This window comes from Rhineura floridana, chromosome 1, assembly GCF_030035675.1.
Source record: "Rhineura floridana isolate rRhiFlo1 chromosome 1, rRhiFlo1.hap2, whole genome shotgun sequence".
Lineage (NCBI taxonomy): Eukaryota > Metazoa > Chordata > Lepidosauria > Squamata > Rhineuridae > Rhineura > Rhineura floridana.
The window spans coordinates 266,367,831-266,389,142 of record NC_084480.1 but is presented as its reverse complement, the minus strand read 5'-3'; the positions used below and the strand labels follow the sequence as shown (position 1 = coordinate 266,389,142).

The 21,312-nt window shown below is 39.2% G+C and overlaps 1 protein-coding gene across 4 annotated transcripts in view; it reads right to left on the bottom strand.

The window, feature by feature from the left end:
• Window positions 1-21,312, bottom strand: part of DNAJC5B (DnaJ heat shock protein family (Hsp40) member C5 beta) — a 72,076-nt gene extending 50,764 nt beyond the window's left edge. For 2 of the 4 annotated variants that reach the window (XM_061600276.1, XM_061600285.1), the window contains exons 1-2: window positions 21,228-21,299; window positions 17,276-17,360 (exon numbers count right to left, since the gene is read on the bottom strand). Coding sequence is in view for 2 of the 4 variants with exons in the window: in XM_061600285.1 (XP_061456269.1) it covers window positions 17,276-17,283 (8 nt within the window). In the remaining 2 variants the exon portion in view is untranslated. Of the gene's footprint in view, window positions 1-17,275; window positions 17,361-21,227 lie in introns of all 4 variants that reach the window. The other 2 variants (XM_061600266.1, XM_061600292.1) reach the window with 2 other exon arrangements.

Here is a 21,312-nt window from a genome sequence, read left to right as displayed (position 1 = left end):
CCTCTTGAAGCAAAGTGCGAATCATGGTACCAGTGCAGGTTGGTCCATTAGGGCTAATAGGGTGCTGCCTTACCAACTGCAGTCTATCCTCATCCATCTCCCACCTGCCTGTCTTCTTAGTTACAACCAGTCCAGGGGGTGGCACTACCTTGCAGCTTCCTCCTCCTCAGTCTCAGTGTTCCCCTTGCAGAACTCAGCAGGGAGGAGCATGAGGACAAACCTAGATGATTTGGCTCCACCTGTCATTGGCTCTGGCTCCACCTAATGTTGGCCTCCCTGCCACTCCCAATGGTCACCAGATGCCACTGTATGGTACCAACAAAAGTAGCCAGCTTCTTCTGACAAGATTTCACTGATCATGATGAAATGGGCAAAGTTCAAGGTCTGCAAAGCACCCTGTCTGCATCTTCAGGTGATATAAACTGGAACTGACTGAAACAATTGAGACAGGAAGGACCAACAATAAATTCTTCCTCACCAGCATGCAAGATTTTAACCTCTACACAGAACTCAAAATCACCAATGGTTTTTTTTATGGTAAAAAAATGAGGGGTGCCAGTATTCATATCTTGATAAAAGTACTGTTCGTGCCAACACAAAATGGCTGGCATGGGCAGCAACAAAGAGAGATGCAGGTACTCTCTTGTCGTGAGCCAGACAAATTGGAAGAGGCTGCTCGAAGACGAGTCAGAAGATGAGGACTTGGACTGGGAGCCCAGGATAGGGGATGACAGTGGGATGAACTCACAGGACACCTTAAACCCCGTCTCAGACAGTACAGTTTCCCCCGCCCCTGACTTCCTTGCAGAATCACCACCTAGCTCATTGGACACTCTGCAGAGGGACTCGCCCTTGCTGCCCATCTCTGAGACTCAGCTGGGCACATCAGACAATTCCCCACCTAGCGCTGCCCAGTTTCCCATACCTGAACTGACTGTTAGAAGCCCCCCTTCATCAGAGGGGGAGCTGGAGATCAAACTACCTTTGCCCTGTGCTCGGAGGTGCCAGAGGTGGGAAGTTCAACAGTCGGTGCTGAGGAGGAGCCTCCGTGTGCAGGTGCGATCCAAGCCTACTTAAGCTGACTCAGGGGGAAATCCAGTTGCTGAGTCAGGCTTTAGTGTGGCAGCACCTACCCTGTGGAATTCCCTCCCCTTAAATATTAGTCAGGAGCCATCTCTGCTATCTTTTTGGTGCCTATTGAATACCTTCCTCTTTCAACAAGCCTTTTAAGTTGAGACTTTATCCCAGTCTGCATCTGTGTTGGAATTGCTTTTTAATGTTTTTAAACCTTTTTTAAAAAAACAATATGTTTTTAATCTTTTTTAAAAAATGTATTGAAAGCTTTTTGTTTTTTAAAAAAATGTTTTTAAAGATATTTTGTTTTAATGTATTCTAAAGTCTATTTTTATGATGTTTTCAAGTGTTTTTAGTGCCTTTGTTCCTGCTGGAGGAAGGGCGGGATATAAACAAACAAACAAACAGACAGACAAATAAATAAACATCTTATTGCCACGTTATCATGCTTAGTCAGTGTTAGCTTTAGGTTAATGAGGCGCACTGCTTTTGATGTATGTATAATTTTAATAAAAAGAGAGAAAACCACAGACAGGTCTACAACTGAGTCCATCGACAATGGACAGGACATCTCTCCCAGTGAGTACTGTCACAAAAACAGCCCTGAAAATCACCATATACTACCCCTCCTTACAGACTAGATTTAGCTTACAGTGACAATAGATTTATGAGCAAGAAAGTTGCTAGATAGTGGGTAAAAGACTCAGGGCAAAGGCCCATGATACATATTTACATAAACTAATTTATATGTATAGATACAAGTGCAGGCCTCTGAGCAACTTAAGAATGGTGGGTTGGATCTCCCTAGCACTGAGCTCTGCAGCATGCCCAGCCACCCCATAAGAAAAGAAAAAACATTTTAAAGGAAAGAAGGGGCAGATGATCTGGGCAAAGTGCAAAATACTGGAGGTTGGGCCCTCTAGTCACTCCCTGACAACACCTCTATTTATAGAACAGCATTTTTAGCACTCATATGAATCAGTTTTCAGATTGCTGCTCTTAAATCAGTTTGAATTTTCAAAAGTATGTTCATGTTAAGAATCCTATCTCTTTGTCTACCCAACCACCTACCCACACTCCATCAATATAAAAAATATTGATGATGCCCAAAGAAATTTGCACTGCATCTAAAACTTTACTTATTACCAGTGATGGGAAGCTTTGGTCCTCCAGATGTTGTTGGACTGCAGCGCCCAACCAGTATGGTCAATGGTCAGGGAAGATGGGAGTTGTAGTACAAGGATGGTGAACTGGATTTGGCCAGTGGGCCAGATCATATCTTCCCCACCCCTGATGGGCCAAATTTGACATGTGGGTGGGGCTACCCAACTGTCAATCACCTGATCTCACAATGATGTCAGGTAACCCTTTTTTATCTTCATAGTTTGAAATAAAACCTTGAAGCAAATGCAGTGTGCAAAGTTTAAATTTTGTAATTGTAAATGCTTATTTTAATCTTTTAATCTTGTGCTTAAAATGTTTTTATAACTGTATAATGAAATTCACACTTGCTCGTATTTTAAATGTGTTTTATCCTGTTGTACACCGCCCTGAGAGCTCAATGCTATAGGACGGTCTAAAAATGTAATTAAATAAATAAATAAATAAAGTGCCCTTCAGAGAGTTTTATGAGACTGTTGAGCACCAACTCCCCCAGGAGGAGCAGAGAGAGGAGTTGGTCAATAGATCAGGGAGAAGAGCCAGAGGTGGATGAGGTTTTCAAGGGCATTGAGGGAGGGGGTGAAGTCAACAGCCCGCCAATTCCCACAGACAGTCCTCCTGTCAACGCAGAGCTTGCTACACCTACAAGCGCCCCAACAGAGGCGTTGGGGGACAACCTCGCTTGAGCGCCAAATCCACCCCCCCCCAGGATTCCCTGCCTGGCACTTCAAATGCTTCCCCGCCAGTGGGTTCCCCGCCTGCTGAAGTCGAGCTAGCACCTAGCGAACCTGCACTGTCAGATGAGCAGGCAGAGGCTTGCCCCCCCCCTCGCCCTGCACAAGACGCTGCGAGAAGTAGGTTGGTCAGAAGGTGAAACTTCAAAGGAGTCAGAGATTACGGGCAAACACCTTTCCTATTTATGGCGGTGCCCCCCTGATTGGGGTGCTGAATCAAGTTACTCCACACGCTGCAGAGCATGCTTCGGTAGTCTAGTTAGGGTCAGTAGTGAGCCAGCATAGAGAGGTCTATGAAGTGCACTCCTTTTGATGTAACCATTACTCTAATAAAACAAGAATTAATTCCAGTCTCGTCACTGTCTCGTCTCTTGGACTCTGGGCAGGACAGAGACCCAACAATCAGCTGGTTGTCAGGCCTTGTGACGCCCCTTGCAAATCATTCCACAATACCAGAAAATCAGCTGATGGTCAGGTCTTGAGGAGCACTTTGCAAAGGGCTTTTCAAGACTCAGTCAGCTGGTCTGATGATTATGATGCCCTTTGCACAGGGCTTTGCAGCTGCCACCAGTCAGTAGTGCCTACCAACCCCTTTAGGCTAAGCCATGTCTTTACCTGACCCATATATAATGCTAGGTGTAGGGCAGGTGGACATGGCTGGGTAGGCCTAATTAAGCCCATGGGTTGGAGGTTCCACATCCCTGTTGTAGTTCAACAACATCTGGGGGGTAACATGTTCCCAATCCCTGACATGGCACATACATACTGAAATCTGACCATAAAGCAGAATTTACCTCTTTACCTCTTCTCCAGTGCCTAGCACTCTTTGGATGCCAAATAAATGTTAAGTACCAACAGTAATTAGAAACATACTGTTCCTCCAATTAAACATATCGCTTCCCTTCTAACTTCCAAATGATCTGGTCCAAGCTTCAAGGTATCCATTATTTCTAAGAGGCTTACAATTCAAACAGTTTATTAGAGTGAAGATCAAGAAAAACGAACAATGAAAACTGCTCATGTAGAAAATGGCAGGGGTTTTTAAGACAAGGTTATAACAAAGGGAGGGCTTTTGAAATTTGATGTATGGCAGCTTTTGAGTAAGCATTAAAGGCTTGGTAAGCAACTTTTCATGACAGTCATCACTATATAACCCACATTTATGTTGTCTTTAAAACACTGGCTCAAAGCAATTTGCTGCTCTAAACTTGATACCTTGTTTGCAATAACAACACTGTTTTCATATAAAAGGTGGTGGGGGGGAGGAATTTGTGCCACACATTAATACTGTACAACTCAGTTTTTACATATTTTAGTCACATCTTAAGCCTGGGAGTTAGTCAAACATGGGTGAACAATGTTTTTCTGAGGTTCTTTTGCAATTTGTAAAAGATAATCTCATATATATGTGCATTAAAATGCACAACACATCTTTAACAGAGCAATTCTATATTCACATTTTTTTGAGGATAGGGGGAGGCATAGTTACATAATGGCATCCAAGCAGTTCCCAGCCCTGAAAGTGGTAGGATTAATTTTTATTTTATTTTTTCCTTTCATTGAAATCAAAGGGAGAAAAATTAATTATACCAACTTCTGACCCCATGTAGATTCCTGCTGTGTTTGTGGGCACATCAATAAAATGAAGGGGAGGGACTTCCCGGAAGTGAGTGCCCAGCTGGTGGTTGCCTCTGAGAGATCTCTGCCTCAGAGGAAGCTTTTTTCAGTTTAAAAGCCAGCCAAGAGGAAACTTTGACTGGCTTAAATGTTCTCCAAGGTAAAGGTGAACCTATCAGATTTTCCACAGGACTTCGTTGAGCTGTCGGCGGCTGGAATTGATCAGGAATTCCCTGAGATAAGAAGGCATACCGATCGGCTGAAGATGGGGTCAGGACTTCCAACAAGCTGTACTGAAAAAAAGCGAGGCGTTTTTTCTTCTTCTTAAAAACGTTCTTAACCAGCGAGCCTCCTTCTGTCTAAATCTTATCATTTGGCTTAAATTACTACAGTAAAAGGGATTTGTTTACGAATCAGCAATTGAGAAATCTGGGTGAGTCATACTTCTCTTTTAAATATAATTAAGGAAGAAAGAAAATGTAAACAATTTATTTTATTTTTTTTACGACAAAAAGCTGGCCTGAATTTGGAGTTATAAAGATTAAAAACGGATGAGAGGCAATTATTATTTGATGGAAATATATTTTGGACTATTTTTCTCCTTGGATTATTTCTTTTTGGACGAATCTGCTGTTCGTATATGTTACTAATTGCTTGGTGTTGTGAACCAGAATTGTTTTGCATTCCTGGACGTAGATAAGAACTGTGCTGGCCGGACTACAATAATAGGCCTGGAATATTAACTCTTTTGTTGGTGAAGGAAAAAAAAAAGAAATAGACTGCCTCTAGGTTTTGGAACAGTGGTTAATATCAGAAATTAAAGGCTTCTTTTGAGAATGACAACTAGAAAAGCAGCTAAGGCTCAGGAGCGAAGAGGTTCAATTGATCCACAGGAAGGGGTTATACCCCCAGATATGTTTCAAAAAATAATGGAAGGGATTAGTGATCTAAAACAAGAAATGAAAACTGAATTGAAAGATATAAAAGACCATATTAAAACACAAGTGGATGAGATTAAAGGGACAATTGGGCAAATAATGGAGGATGTAAAAAATCCTGTAGAGAAAAGGCGGGTCAGAGGAGACATGATAGAAGTGTATAAAATTATGCATGGCATTGAGAAAGTGGATAGAGAAAAGTTCTTCTCCCTCTCTCATAATACTAGAACTCGTGGACATTCAAAGAAGCTGAATGTTGGAAGATTCAAGACAGACAAAAGGAAGTACTTCTTTACTCAGCGCATAGTTAAACTATGGAATTTGCTCCCACAAGATGCAGTAATGGCCACCAGCTTGGATGGCTTTAAAAGAAGATTAGGCAAATTCATGGTGAACAGGGCTATCAATGGCTACTAGCTGTGATGGCTGTGCTCTGCCACCCTAGTCAGAGGCAGCATGCTTCTGAAAACCAGTTGCTGGAAGCCTCAGGAGGGGAGAGTGTTCTTGCACTCGGGTCCTGCTTGCGGGCTTCCCCCAGGCACCTGGTTGGCCACTGTGAGAACAGGATGCTGGACTAGATGGGCCACTGGCCTGATCCAGCAGGCTCTTCTTATGTTCTTATGTTGTTATGTTACTAAAGAAAAGGTACAAATCTTGGAGAATAGAACAGATATATTAAATCTGGAATTAGAAAAAAATTTGGACTACATGGCTGTGATTGAATTGAGAAATAAAGAACATTGTTTGAGATTCTGTGCAATCCCTGAGGAAACAGGTGAAGATATCAGAGATAAAATTGTTAATGCTTTAGTAAAATTTCTGGATTTGAATGAAGATCGGATGAAATTTGAAATAGATAAAGTTTATAGAATTAATTCCAGATATGCAACAATGAAAAAAATTCCGAGAGATGTGCTTGTTCACTTTATAAAAAAGACGACCAGAGATATGGTATTACAACAACACTTCAACAATACCTTTAAAATTGATGGTAAGGAAATACTGGTGATGAAAGAAATTCCTATTAGACTTTTATGTAAGAGAAAAGAATATGCTTTCTTTACAGAAAAACTTAAGCAATGCAAAATTCAATTTAGATGGGATGTTCCAGAAGGAGTGATTTTTACATTCAGACAACAGAAATATCGATTGAATACTGTTCAAAAAGCAAGGGATTTCTTGAGAAAAGCTTCAAAAGATATGGAAGAAGATAAACTCAAAGATATGGATATAATTCCTGGGAAACAAAGTCAACAGGAACATGCAGAGGAGGGGAAGGAAGATGATGGATTAAAGGGAGCATCAGGTACATTTTAAAATACATGCTTAAAGATGGATTACAAATATCTAACTTGGAATATAAATGGAGCCAACACAGCGCAGAAGAGAAAGAGTTTCATTATTTGAAAAAATTAAAATTGGATATAATTTGTTTACAAGAAACTCATATTAAGAAGAAAGATTCCAAATATTTGATTTGTAAAAATTTGGGTGAAGAATTTATTTCGGCTGGATTAAAAAAAAATGGAGTTGTTCTTTACATTAACCCACAATTGCTTCCTAAATTGATATTACTGGATGATAGTGGTAGATTTGTGGGGGTTGAAATTACTTTACAGGGCATAAAAATTTTGATAGTGGGTATTTATGCCCCCAATGAAGATAAAACAAGGTTTTACACAGGACTTATGGAAAAATTGTCAGAGTTTTCATATGATCATTGGTGTGTCATGGGTGATTGGAATGGTGTAATCTCACCAAAAATTGATAGACTTTCTGAAAAAAATATTAAAGAGACACAGGGTAAATTACCGAAGATTTGCTTTGAATTGATGGAAAATTTAGAATTGGTGGATACCTGGAGATATATAAATGATAACGCAAAGGAATTTACTTATTTTTCAGAAAGACATAAAACATTCTCGAGGATTGATATGATTTGGATGTCTAAAAATCTAGTGAAAGATATTTTTAAAATGGATATATCACCAAAAACTTTTTCGGACCACAATCCTGTGATATTAACTTTCAAAAAAAAAAAATCTTGGATTTAGATGGAGACTAAATGAATCTTTATTACAGAATGACAAAGTAGTACAAGAATGTAAGAAGAAATTAAAAGAGTTTTTTGAACATAATTTACATAAAGGAACAAATGAAAATATTGTTTGGGATACAAGTAAGGCATTTATGAGGGGATATTTTATTAAATGTAACTCTGAATTAAAAAAAAAGAAACAACAGAAAATGCAATTAATTTTGGAAGAAATAAAACAAAAAGAGGAAGAATTGAAAAAGAATCCAACTAAAGTTTCTATTGTAAATCAAATTAAAATGTTACAGAATCAAGTATCAATGCTGACAGTTAGAGAAATTGAAAGGAAACCAAATTTTGCTAAACAAAGGACTTTTGAATTTGCAAATAAACCGGGGAAATGGTTAGCATATAAATTAAGAAAAGAACGTCAAAAAATATTATTTTAAAGATACAAGAAGGAGATGAGATGCTGACAGATAATGTAAAAATCAAAAAGATTTTTCATCAATATTATTCAACATTGTACAAGTGTCAGGAAATCCCATCTGAAAAAATAGAAGAGTATATATCTAAACAGAATTTGCCTAAAATTACAGACTTTCAGAGACAAGCTATTAATGGCCCTATCACGTCAAGAGAGATATCTGAAGCTATAAACAAAATTAAATCAGGAAAGGCGCCAGGACCAGATGGGTTATCTGCAGTGTACTATAAATGTTTGGAGGAAGAACTCTTGCTACCTTTACAGTATACAATGAATTCTATTTTGCAAGAGGGAAAGATACCGGATAGTTGGAAAAATGCTAACATAACATTAATACCTAAAGAGGAGCAAGATTTAACTAAAACAAAAAAATATCGGCCGGTATCTCTATTGAATAATGACTATAAAATTTTTACAATGATTTTGGCAGAAAGAATGAAAATAATATTGCAACAATTTATCCAGGAAGATCAATCGGGGTTTTTACCTAAAAGACAATTACGTGACAACGTCAGGGATGTCTTGAATGTGTTGGAATATTTAGAACAACAAAATTATAAACAAGCAGCTTTGATTTTCTTAGATGCTGAGAAAGCATTTGATAATTTGAATTGGAAATTTATGTTTCAGGTTTTGGAGCAAATGGATTTTGGAGACAATTTTATAAAATGGATTAGATCGATTTATACATCTCAGAAGGCTCAGATAATTGTTAATGGAGATTTAACGGATTCATGTGAAATACAAAAGGGTACAAGACAGGGATGTCCATTATCTCCTCTTCTATTTATTCTGGTCTTAGAAGTGCTGCTTAGAGATATAAGGCAAGATAAAAGGATTTCGGGATTAAAGATAAAAAAAGAAGAATATAAACTGAGAGCATTTGCTGATGATTTGATAATTGTATTAGAAACCCCTTTGGAAGGAATTAATGTATTGATGGACAAATTAAAAGAATTTGGACCGTTAGCAGGATTTAAGATCAACAATCAAAAAACAAAGATGTTGGTGAAAAATTTAACTTTAAGGGAACAGAAAGAGTTAATGGACAAGACAGATTTTACAATAGAGAAAAAGTTGAAATATTTAGGTATCATTATGACAAATAAAAATTCAAAGTTGTTTCATAATAATTATGAAAAATTATGGACAGAGATTAAGAAAGATCTGCTAAGATGGGATAAACTACAATTGTCATTAATGGGTAGAATATCTGTGATAAAAATGAATGTATTACCGAGAATGATGTTTTTGTTTCAAACAATACCTGTAATATCCTCTGATTTACCTTTTAAACAATGGCAAGAAGATATCTCTAAATTTGTATGGCAAGGAAAAAAACCAAGAGTTAAATTTAAATTACTACAAGACACCAAAGAAAGAGGAGGACTGGGATTACCAAATCTGAGACTTTATTTTGCTGCCTGCTGTTTAGTCTGGATAAAGGAATGGATTTTATTGAGGAATAAAAGACTATTGGACTTGGAGGGCCATAACCTGAAGTGGGGATGGCATGGATGTCTATGGTATGACAAAGTAAAAGTAAATGTAGACTTTAATAATCATTTTATAAGACGTCCTTTGTTGAAAATATGGAATAGATATAAACCAAGGTTCTATTCGAAAATACCATTATGTGTCTGAAGTCAAGAAGCGTTTTACAGAAGAGAAATGGCTGGAAAAGAGAAATGGTTAAGTTATCAAGAACTATTAGAAAATGTACATGGAGAATATATAATGAAAGAGAGAGAACAACTGATAAAGGAAGGATATAGTTCTCAATGGTTTGCCTATTTACAATTGTTAGAAAGATATAAAATGGACAAGAAAATGTATGGGTTTGAAATAAGTAAATCTGATTTTGAAATAGGTTTGTGTACAAATGATGAAAATACAATTGCGAAAATGTATAAACTCTTGCTGAAAATGGATATGGAAGAAGAACAAGTAAAAGAGTGTATGGTAAAGTGGGCAAAATTTTTTGGTTATAACATACAAATGGATCAATGGGAAAATATGTGGAAAAAAGGCTTGAGATTTACATTATGCTATAATCTTAAAGAAAATTTCTATAAAATGATGTATTGTTGGTACATGACTCCAGAAAAGTTGTCAAAAATGTATAGTAATGTTTCTAATGTTTGTTGGAAATGTAAACAACAAGAAGGATCATTTTATCATATGTGGTGGCTGTGTAAAAAGGCAAAATCATTTTGGGCACAGATAGGTAGGATGATGCAAAAAATTCTAAAGATAAATATTCAGTCAAAACCAGAATTTTTTTTATTGGGTTTTATGGATAAACAAATAGAAAAGAAATATGGAAGAATAATATTATATACGATTACGGCAGCAAGATTATTATATGCACAAAAGTGGAAAATGGAATCAACACCAACAACGGAAGAATGGCTATTGAAATTAATGGACTTAGTAGAGATGGATAAATTGACATGTTTACTTAGAGAAAAATCGACAGACACATTTCTTAAGGAATGGAAACCTCTCTTAGACTTTTTGTTGAACGATCAAAATAAAATGATGATATTGGGATTTGACGATTAACTAAGATAGCCTATGGAGAAAAGTGATCCTGTATGTATATATTAAGGGACAGGTTTGATATATATTATATACTTATAGCTGATCTGCAACAAATCGAAAGTCAACTATTTTATTTTTTTTTCTTTTGTTGTATTGTTATGTTTTTGTTGTTTGACTTTGTTTTGTTTGTCTTTTGAAAAATTTGAATAAAAATTATTAAAAAAAATAATGAAGGGGAGTAGAATTTTGGTCAGGCATGGACATACTCTACACCTCTGTTGCCCATATCTCACCCACAACTCTATCCTATTTTGATGATCTACAGGTAGAATGTCACTGGTGAAGCAGCTTAGCCAGCAGAGCCTTTCTGTAGCAGATGTGCTGTTGTAAAGCTGGCAGGTTTGCACTTCCAATGGCACTAGAAGCCTTCCTCCTCATCCTTGTTCTGACCTATCTGTACCAGGCATCCACATGAGCAAGACAGGCTAGCAGTTGCAATCCCACAGACAGTTCTAAGTGGGCAGCTTTCTCCAGCAAAGGCTGGAGGTGAACCTGAGGCCTTCTGAGTCTCTTCATCCAGTCCATCTTTCGTAAGCTCCTTCCTTGTTCTAAAGCAGCCTTTCCCAACCAGTGTGCCTCCAGATGTTGTTGGACCACAGTTCCCATCTTTCCTGACCAGAGCTTGGAAGATTACTTTTAAAAAGGAATAAATTACAGTTACAGTTACATGGCCCAAAAAAGTAGTAATTACCATTACAATTACAATTGCTTTGAAAGTAGCTGATTACTTTACTTTTCCTCCAAAGTAATCACTACAATTACATTTCAGTTACTTTAAAGAATGCCTACAAGGTGCTGGCCTTGGCTGCTGCACATCTAAGTAGCTTAAAACAACATTAAAAACAAACAAAAACATACAGAGGCAGTAGAATAATTATTTTTATTCATAAGATAGCAATGGTGGTCTCTCCACTGGTAAGGGTGGTGGGGAGGGAGGCTGAGGACACTACTCAGATCTTTGCACATCAAACCAAGTGCAACCCCCCCCCCACTCAGCCAGCAAGCATAATCTCTCTCACTTAACCACCTCCTGGACCCTGCCCTGCCACCAACTAAGGAACACTCACTCAAGCAAATATTTTCCCGAGATGCAAAAAGGTTAAAATACTGCAAATGCAGCACAGTAGCTAGAGAGTGTGGTGCAGGCCACTTTGTGTGCCAAAACATGTTGTCATCTTTCACCTCCACAGTTCTTTATCTCCATTCTGCTGTTGCCTCCTTCTCCTCCTTTATCCATGTTCTTGACCTCCAGACCATTTTCCCCTCCATTCCATTCTTCACCACCACTATCCATTTTTTAAAATAATTGTTTTCTCCACTCCACCCCATCTCACTCTCTGCCTCCTCCCTCGTTGCCTCCTACCCACCCACAGAGCATGAGGGAAGAGTGACGCTGTACAGAAGCCCAGTTTGAGGCACATGATTTTCATCCACAAATCAGAGGAGCAGAAGACTTTCCCCTGCTCCCCCCCCCAAGTAATGCCCAAAAGTAATTCTGGAAATGTTACAATTACTCCACAAAAGTAGTAAAATTACTCCTAGTTCTATTACAATCAAAATGTAAAGGAATTGCCCACTCGTTGCTCAAAAAAGTAATGAATTACAAGTAATTTGTTACTTGTAACTAGTTGCTTCCAAGCTCTGTTCCTGACCATTGGCGATGCTGGCTGAGGTGGTCCAACAACATCTGGAGGCACACTGGTTGGGAAAGGCTGTTCTAAAGGCTGTGGCTCTCCTGTGTTAGGTAGTTGTGGTAGCATAGGAAGTACCTGATTCCCCCAATAAGTCAGGCTCAGGGGGTGGCATCTGTGAGTGTTTCAGTGCAGGCTCTGGAACACCTGCCTCAGATTCCATTATCCCCAAATCACCAGCCTTGGGCTCTGTTGACTCTGAAATGCCAGCAACAGGAGCCTGGTCTGATCCCTTTGGTGGTACAGTCACCCTAGACTCAGCAGGCTTCATCACTTTTGACTCTGAGCTCAATGCCATTACCCTGATGCTGCTCAGTCAGCAAAATTATGAGTCTAGGAGAACTTCCACCATCCTACCATGGATCACAATGGTCTTCAGAGCCCCAGGAGTTTTCCTGACTTCGGAAAACACCTGGTGAGCTCTTCACTCAGATGAGTTTTAGAATCCTTCCCATTCTCATAGCCTTTCTGAGATCTGTTTATTTAAGCAGTCTTGTTTCCCCATTAATCCTTCTACCCTCAGTCAACCTTCCTTGACTTGCCACTCAGGTGGCTAGCCCCAGAAGTGCTTCCTTTCCCCCCTTCCATACCATGTCAAAGGTCACTGTGGCAAGGCTTGCCTGTAGTCTGGCTCTTTACTCTTTTCTTTTTCTGCTTCTTCTTCTCCGTACTTGTTCCCTCCCTGCTTGGAACCTCCTCTACATGTGCTGCCTGCCACTCCTTTATACACCAGCTGGTTGATTGTCTCTCTTTGTCTAGTGGGACTGCCCTGCCTAGATTCTGAAGGAGCAGAATCAATGGAAAGACAATACCCTTTATGTGGGAGGACTTGGATGTGATGGAGAGAAGAGTGTGTGCCTATCAAATGGCAAAACAAGGGAGGCTCTGATCTGTTATCTAATATTGAAGAAGCTGATTAGAGACTTTTTCTTATTATTAATCATGCTACCATGAATTCAGGCATTCAGCATATTGTTTTGGCATCATTTGACACAGATGAATTCATTTGTTCCCTCTACTACTATGCCAAGACCTTTAAGAATAAGGGGTGACTGTGGGTTTTGTGTGGGAAAGGAGCCACAACAAGATCCGTTCTAATTCATGTGCCAGTTCAAAGCTTACATACTTCAGTGATTGAAATCTTGCCTGCAGTATATGCCTTAACTGGGTGTGATACTAAAAGCAAATTCAGTACAAAGCACACTGCTCTTAAACATGCTAGAGTCACAACAGTGTCTGATGATGTTCAGGAAGGGTTATCTAACCCTATGCTGCAGGCTGCAGAATCATTTCTTGCAAGAATTATATCACCAAATTTCTCTGCAATGAATGACTGTTGAATTCAACAGTACCATCAAATGAAGCATCTTGACTTTCCAAAGCTGCCACTGACATCATCCTCCACACATCTTCACATAAAGAGAGCATATCTACAGAGCTATCAGTAGTACCGCACACTTGAGGATGTGACAGCCCTTAAAACATCTCTGTACGGCTTCACAGAGGAAGACGGTGTGAATGTTTGCCTCATACCACTGAAGAAAGTCTTCCTAATGATTTCCCCATTTCTTACACATGCAAGAAATGTGCAAGAGATACCGTTTGTAAATGCCATGCTAACATCATTTCTTGCTCCAGATTTTGTGATTTGTGGGTGTAGTGATGTTTGCCAACATCTATTTAACTAATATTGAGGACTAATGTGTGTTACAGTAATGTGTGTTATAGTAATAACTGTAACAAATAAAGAGGTTTATACTTCAGCAACATTTTACTTATTTTGCTCTTTGATCTAGGAATTAGTAATATAAACTGAATCTAGGAATTTTGATCTAGGAAGTAGTAATATAAACTGAATCTATAAAATTGTACTTTGCTTAAAAACAGATTTTAGGGCAATAAGCATGACAAATAAAATTGTTCAAAATATTCTTAAGAACAAAATTTATAATAATAATAATCTTCCTAAAATCAATGGTTTCTGAAAAAAATGATGATTTATTAAGCAAGGAAGCATAGCAGCCATTTTGTAGGTTTCCAGCCATTTTGGGGGGGAAAACTGATGGGGCCAGGATGATGTGACCAAGCCAGAAAATATCCTATGCTATCAAAGATCACAGCCCCAAAGAGAAACATTTTATGCACATTTGCCAACAAGCATATGGCTGGCCCCTTACAGCCTCTTCTTGTCTGTTTGGCTCACTTCTGCAGCTGACTGTTGGGCTTACCGCTTGAGTAGGGAGTTGCTGTATCAGCCACTCCCAGCAATAGGTTTGCACAATTAGTCAAGTAGTAAATTCTTGTATCATGGGAAACATCTCTTATTTGCACTCTGCTTGGAAAAGCAGTTTCTGTAAAAACTAATTGGCTGCAAATAAGATTTCTAATTGCACTTTTAAAAGGTTGTTAATTAATTACCTTTCATAAAGAACAGGATTTATAACCTCTGTTGTGATACACAGTCCATATTCTAAAATGGTTTGAACCAAAATGGTAATAGCCACTCAAAATTAGCATGTTATTTTGCCTATCAGGATAGCACGTTATGTGACATCACCTCTAGCATCCAGTTGTACAACATTACATAGGATGCTGCACTCATGTGCAAATTGAATTCATCCAAGAAACACTACAAGCATTGTAGTCTTTGTGTTATGAAAATAAGACACTTCAAAATATATTTACTTTCTGGTTTTTCTAGGCTTGTAACATAATGTTGTCATGATATTAGCAATGAGGTCACTCAGGCTGTCTGTACAACTCGATATGCAGTAATAGATGGAAAGATGTAAGTTGGCACAAAGTGGTATGGGGCAGATCAGGGAAAGAGCTTGCTTTGCAGTTTAGATACTGTAGGTTTAAATGGGTTATAATTATTATTATTATTTATTATTTATTAAATTTATATACCGCCCGACTAGCGATAGCTCTCTGGGCGGTGAACATAAAATAGTATAAAAATACAATGAATAACAGAATAATATTAAAATACAATCAACAATACAATAAACATTATTAAAATTACATCAATGTAACTTAAAATGCTTCAGAGAATAGGAAGGTTTTGACCTGGCGCCGGAAGGAAAGCAGAGTCGGCGCCAGGCGTACTTCCTCAGGGAGTAATATTTTATTCAGTGCTTTTTTTGGTAAAAAAATAAATGAGGTGCTGGTACTCATACTTTGATAAAAGTGCTTGTGTGCCAGCACAAAATGGTTGCCATGGACAGCAAAAGGATAGGTGTCGGTACTCCATACCAGTGAGTCCTTGCACTAAAAGCACTGCTTTTATGTGAGTCCTTGATGGACTACATTAATACATCACAGCATCTTCTGAAGTTCTATGTCTTGCATGTAAACACAAAAACTCCTGTTTTTTCTTTGCATATTGTTCTTTGCTGAGCTCAACAAATCCCATGACTTTCAATATCACCCATATGGTCATGATTTTGAGATAATGAAGTGGTACTCCAGATAATATGAAGGCTACATGTACCCAGTCAAGATTATGGTCAGCAATGATGTAAAATGAGATGAAAGATGAGCTATTTTTGGCATGTTGACCCTTTGCTCATCTTTCCTCTCTGTTTATATCATAACTTACCACACTGTTGATCAGGTACATGTAGGCTTGACTTTTTATTCCTCCCTTTCCTTTGCTCCAAATATTAATCCCTTACTGGATAATATTGCTTCCCTCTATAGAACATTGAAAGAAACCCAGACTTTCTTCTTCATCTCGTGGTGAAAAGTTTGGTTCATTCTCTGGTCATCACCTTGAAAATAGAGAATGTAGAATTACCTCCCCATCCCCATCCCCATGAGGCTCTGGTAATATGAGCTGTACCATAGAATGGAAAATTCATACCATGAATCACAGTTATTATCTGATAGGCTGCAGTATTGATGCAATCAATTTACCTATCCATTTTCCCTACAGGACTAGAATAGTATATGTCATAGCAGGTACAAGGTGACAAGCAGAGGTAAGCAGAGAAGAGGAAATGAAAGAGGGTGGAGAAGAGGGCCAGTAAGTTGATGTACTATTTTCCTTTACCATAATGGACTCAAATTTCAAAGAAAAATAATCTGGAGCTCCATTCTCTCTCACTCTCATACTTCTACACCTTCCATTGTGCAATGTTGGCTCATGTGCTATACTACTTTTTCTGGCTGCCACCTGCATATTTGTTTTGGCAGCAGAAGCAGGAAGTGGATAGAATTCTGAGGGCTTGGTGCTTTTGGTCCTTTCCATTGCTTATGTTTTTTCTGGGAAGATTCCACACACGCACACCCCCCACTGCTTTAACATATGTAATGTTATAGTCTGGCACGTGGAGGATATTTGGAGGGATGTTTTCTTGACATCAGTACAGTTGCCCTTTAAACATACACATAATAGTGTGGGAGATGCTTCAGCATGATGCAGTCCAATAATGCAGGGGTGCACATGTAAATACAGCATAACCATGTGATCAGAGCTGATTGTGAGGGTCTTCTGCAGAACTGACACCTTGCCAGCAGGAAGGGTTCTGATTCAGTGGGAAAGATCCATGTGATTGGCCCTGCACTCTTGGTCATATTATTAATCCCTGCAGAGTGGGATTACACATGTCTGAAACATGCCTCGATGTTTGTGTGAAGGGCACTGTACTTTAAAAAATAAAGATAAAATAAAATTAATAAAAAACAATCTCATAGTATGTCCAGACATAGGATCTTATTGTTGCTCAGTCTTAAGATATTTTAGGAAGGTCATTCTAAGAGTTTATAATATGCTAATGATTTAGTATTATGTCTCAGCCTGATTAACAGCTACCAAGTTCATTGGTGCCAGGACTAGATCTTAGTTCTTCAATATAAGACAAAATGAGGAATTGCACTACATAATAATTGGAGCAAAAATTATAGTTCCTCAACTATTAGGATGGGAGTACCTTGTCATATGAATAAATCACAGCTCCTCTCTAGGAAGGATGTTGCTTTTTTGTTTGTTTTCAAGTTTTCGTAGATATCAAATATCTATTTTCAAAAACAAAGAAGGTGAAAAGTTGGTTTTTCTTTTTTGTTCCCATGGAACTACGTTCTATAGACTTGAACCACTTATGTGAAGATTGTTTCTAGTGCAGATACTGTTAATTCCATTGTACCTGAGCATGGAGAAGAAACTCCCAAAGTAACAAGTGGAGGGATACAATATATTAAGCTTCAGTTCCCACCCTAGTATTGTGTGAGATTCAGCCTGCAGGCCTTAGGCTCTCAAGTTCTTCAAAAACCAGAACTATTTGGCATTTCACAGTCCCATTAACTCATTAATGTACTCTTTCTACATTGCAAAGGCACATGCTTTGATTTCTTTTCAAATAACCTTAGAAACTCTGGTGGTTCCCAAGAGCTTTTGGAGAAACTTTACACAAGACCACAATACATTCTCACTACATTGACAATGTGTTCAAATAAGACTGAAGCAAAGAAAATGTAAGAAGTAGCGCTCTTCTAGCTAAGCTGGTTGTACAGAGTTGAAAGCAGCATCAAGCCAGACAAGCTCTGCTCTGTATGTGACTGTATAGTGTTATTTGTGTGATGTGTACTTACATCTCCAGACATGGATGAGTCTTACATGAGTACAACAGCAACTGTTGTAATCTAAGAAGCTATTTGTAGGATATGAGTGAATTCCTAGATATTAGGGAATTCTGAAGATTACTAGTGATTTAGAGCCAAGAGCATGTCAAAAGAAGTGATGTTTCTTCCCAGAAGGCTTCCATTTTACTATGCGAGGCTGTGCATGAGATTAATTAATTAATTTCTTACATTTATATCCTGCCTTCTGTCATGGAATCCACAGTGCCATACACATGGTTCCCAGACAGTCCCATCCAGAGACTGACTAGACTCAGACCTGCTTCGCTTCAGCAAGGTGGTGGCCTCATCTACTTTCAGACTACACCCTGAGATCTATCATTTTTGAGAGATGAGGGCAGTATGATAAAGACATTGTTTTCTATAGCTCATAACACACACTTCTTTTCTTGTGCTAATATTTTTGGTCAAATAGGTTTAGTAGGTAATTGAAGCACTACAAAAACATGTGAATAAAGGCAAGAGAGAAATGAAAGAGGGCACTAGTCGGTAATGCTTCTTATCATGCTACCTTCAACCTTCTATCTCCTGCCATCAGCCTATAAGACATGCATATCGAGGGACAGGCTAGATATTTTCAGACAGTTGAAGGATAGGTGGGGGAGTGAAAGAAGGCAACTGGAGCCACTAGTAAGGTGAGACAGGGGTTGCTTGGGTCAGGCTGAGAAGGGCAGCAGCAAATAAGCCAACAGAGAATGCGACACCACTTCAAAACATAAAGTGCTTTATGTGATATTAGCTTTTGTAGGTAGGATGTTTAAAGCAGGGTGCTGAACCTGAGGCCTGGGGGAGAAATCCAGCCATCTAGGCATCTCAGTCTGTCTCTGAGGACTCTTCCTCACCCCTCACTGGCCCTGCTTTGTAGTTCCTTGAGCAGAAGTTGATGGTGTGGTGGGGCTGCACCATTCACCTGACTCCTGACAGCATACTGGGAAGGAGAGGGTTGAAGTGATGGTGAAGTTGGTGTAGTGCAAATGTGCAGGCACAGCCAATCTGGCACTCCTGATCATGTCTTTGCACTGCGCCAACCTCCTCCCAGTCCTATGGTCAGCCTACCTTGTCAGGTGGGACAGCCACATTTCTAGGTGGGACAGCCACATTTCTAGGTGGGGCATTTAGGGGTGAGATGTGCATTGTGCCAGCCAGTTCCCTCCTTTCACTGCTGCAGAGGATGTGAGGGCCAGGCCAGGGGATGGGGAAAAGCAGTGGCTATCCCTGTCACTCCTCCCCCAACAAGAGAGTGTATTAACTTACATGACTAAAGTTTAATCTGTTGAATTGTTTCACCCTTTTTGAGAGATCCACAGGAATATAAATGTAAACGTACTGCCTTCAAGTCGATTCCGACTTTTGGTGACCCTATGAATAGGGTTTTCATGGTAAGCGGTATTCAGAGGTGGTTTACCATTGCCTTCTTCTGAGGCTGAGAGGCAGTGACTGGCCCAAGGTCACCTAGTACTCTTTATGGCTATGTGGGGATTCGAACTCTGGTCTCCCAGGTCATAGTCCAACACTCTAACCACTATGCCACCAGACCCAAAAGCTTGCCTTTGACTATAGCTACAGTACCCTTTCGCCTATGGTCTGTCCCTGTGTTCTGATTCTTCATGAACTGAACTACTTTGGTAAAGACAGTGAGCTCCTGAGCTTGGCTTTGATGCTGAATTAGGTATCTTGGTTTTAGATTCAAGCTGAAAAACAAACTCGTCCACACTACTTGAGTTCTTGATTTTAAAGGAAGCAAAAGCTGAGAGTATACCCTGCATACCCTGGACTTCAGGAAAGGTGATTTTAATAAACTTAGAACAATGATAAGTAAAGTTCCATGGCAAGTGACCCTAATGAAAGAAGGAGTCCAAGATTGGTGGGAATTTTTAAAAAAAGGAAATTCTCAAGGAACAATTGCAAACAATTCCAACAAGGAAAAAAGGCGAAAGACAGCAGAAGAAGCCAATGTGGCTACACAAAAGCTTAGAGATGACCTGAAAACAAAAAAGAACATATAGGAAGTGGAAGGAAGGCCCAGCCACAAAGGAAGAGTATAGACAGGTGACACAGAACTGCAGAGATGGTATCACGAAGGTTAAAGCTGAGAATGAGCTAAGGTTAGTGAGAGATGAGAGAAGCAACAAAAAAGCTTTCTTCAGGTACATGCACATTAAAAGACAGAGAAAGGTAGTTCAGCTACCCAATGAGGATGGCAAAATTGTACCAGACGACAAAGAAAAGGCAGAAGGACTCAATTTCTACTTTGGCTCAGTCTTCTCCCAAAAGAGGGTCTATGACCCTCCTGGCAAACGTGAAGTACAAGTTGAAGGGACAGGACTGCACGGGGCTGAAAACAACAGAATGAAACCAGCTAGGAAAAAGAAACCAAATGCACAGTTATAAGATGGGGGATACTTGGCTCAGCAGTACTACATGTGAGAAGGATCTTGGAACTGTTGTTGATCACAAGCTGAACATGAGCCAACAGTGCAATGTAGCTGTAAAAAAGGCAAATGCTATATTAGGCTGCATTAACAGAAGTATAGTTTCCAAATCGCATCAAGTACTAGTTCTCTATTTGGCATTGGCTATGCCTCATCTTGAGTACTGCATCCAGTTTTGGACACCACACTTTAAGAAGGATACAGACAAACTGGAACAGGTTTAGAGGAGGGCAACAAGGATGGTTAGGGGACTGGAAACCAAGCTCTATGAGCAGAAACTGAAAGAACTGAGCATGTCTAGCCCTAAGAAGAGAAGAGTGAGGGGTGATGTGATAGTACTCTTCCAGTAGAGGAGGGCCAGGATCTCCTCTTGATCATTCCAGTGTGGAGGAAATGGAATAATGGGTTCAAGGTAGGAGAAGCCAGATTTTGGCTGAACATCAGGAAAAGCTTCCTAACTGTTAGAGCAGTACAACAATGGAACCAATTACCTGGGGAGATGGTAAACTCTCCAACACTGGAGGCATTCCAGAGGCAGCTGGACAGCTACCTGTCAAGTATGCTTTATTTATTTATTGCATTTGTATACCACTATGAAAAAGAAAAAAAGGGGGGTTCAAAACCCAAAATGACCAATGAAGTTGTAAAATGATTTATTTTGTCTTCTTAAAATGCCCAACGCGTTTCAGCTTTATTTTATCAGCCTTCATCAGGGGCTATAATACAAACACATATATACATACATATGATTACATTTTGTTTAAAATTCATAATAAACAGTAAGAAAACACCCAATTTTTAAAAAATTACTTACATTCTTTTCTATCTACTTCTTTCTTTAGCTGTTTTTAGCGTTCTCTTCGATTTCCTTTTCTTAATGTTGTATACTGGCACAAGAG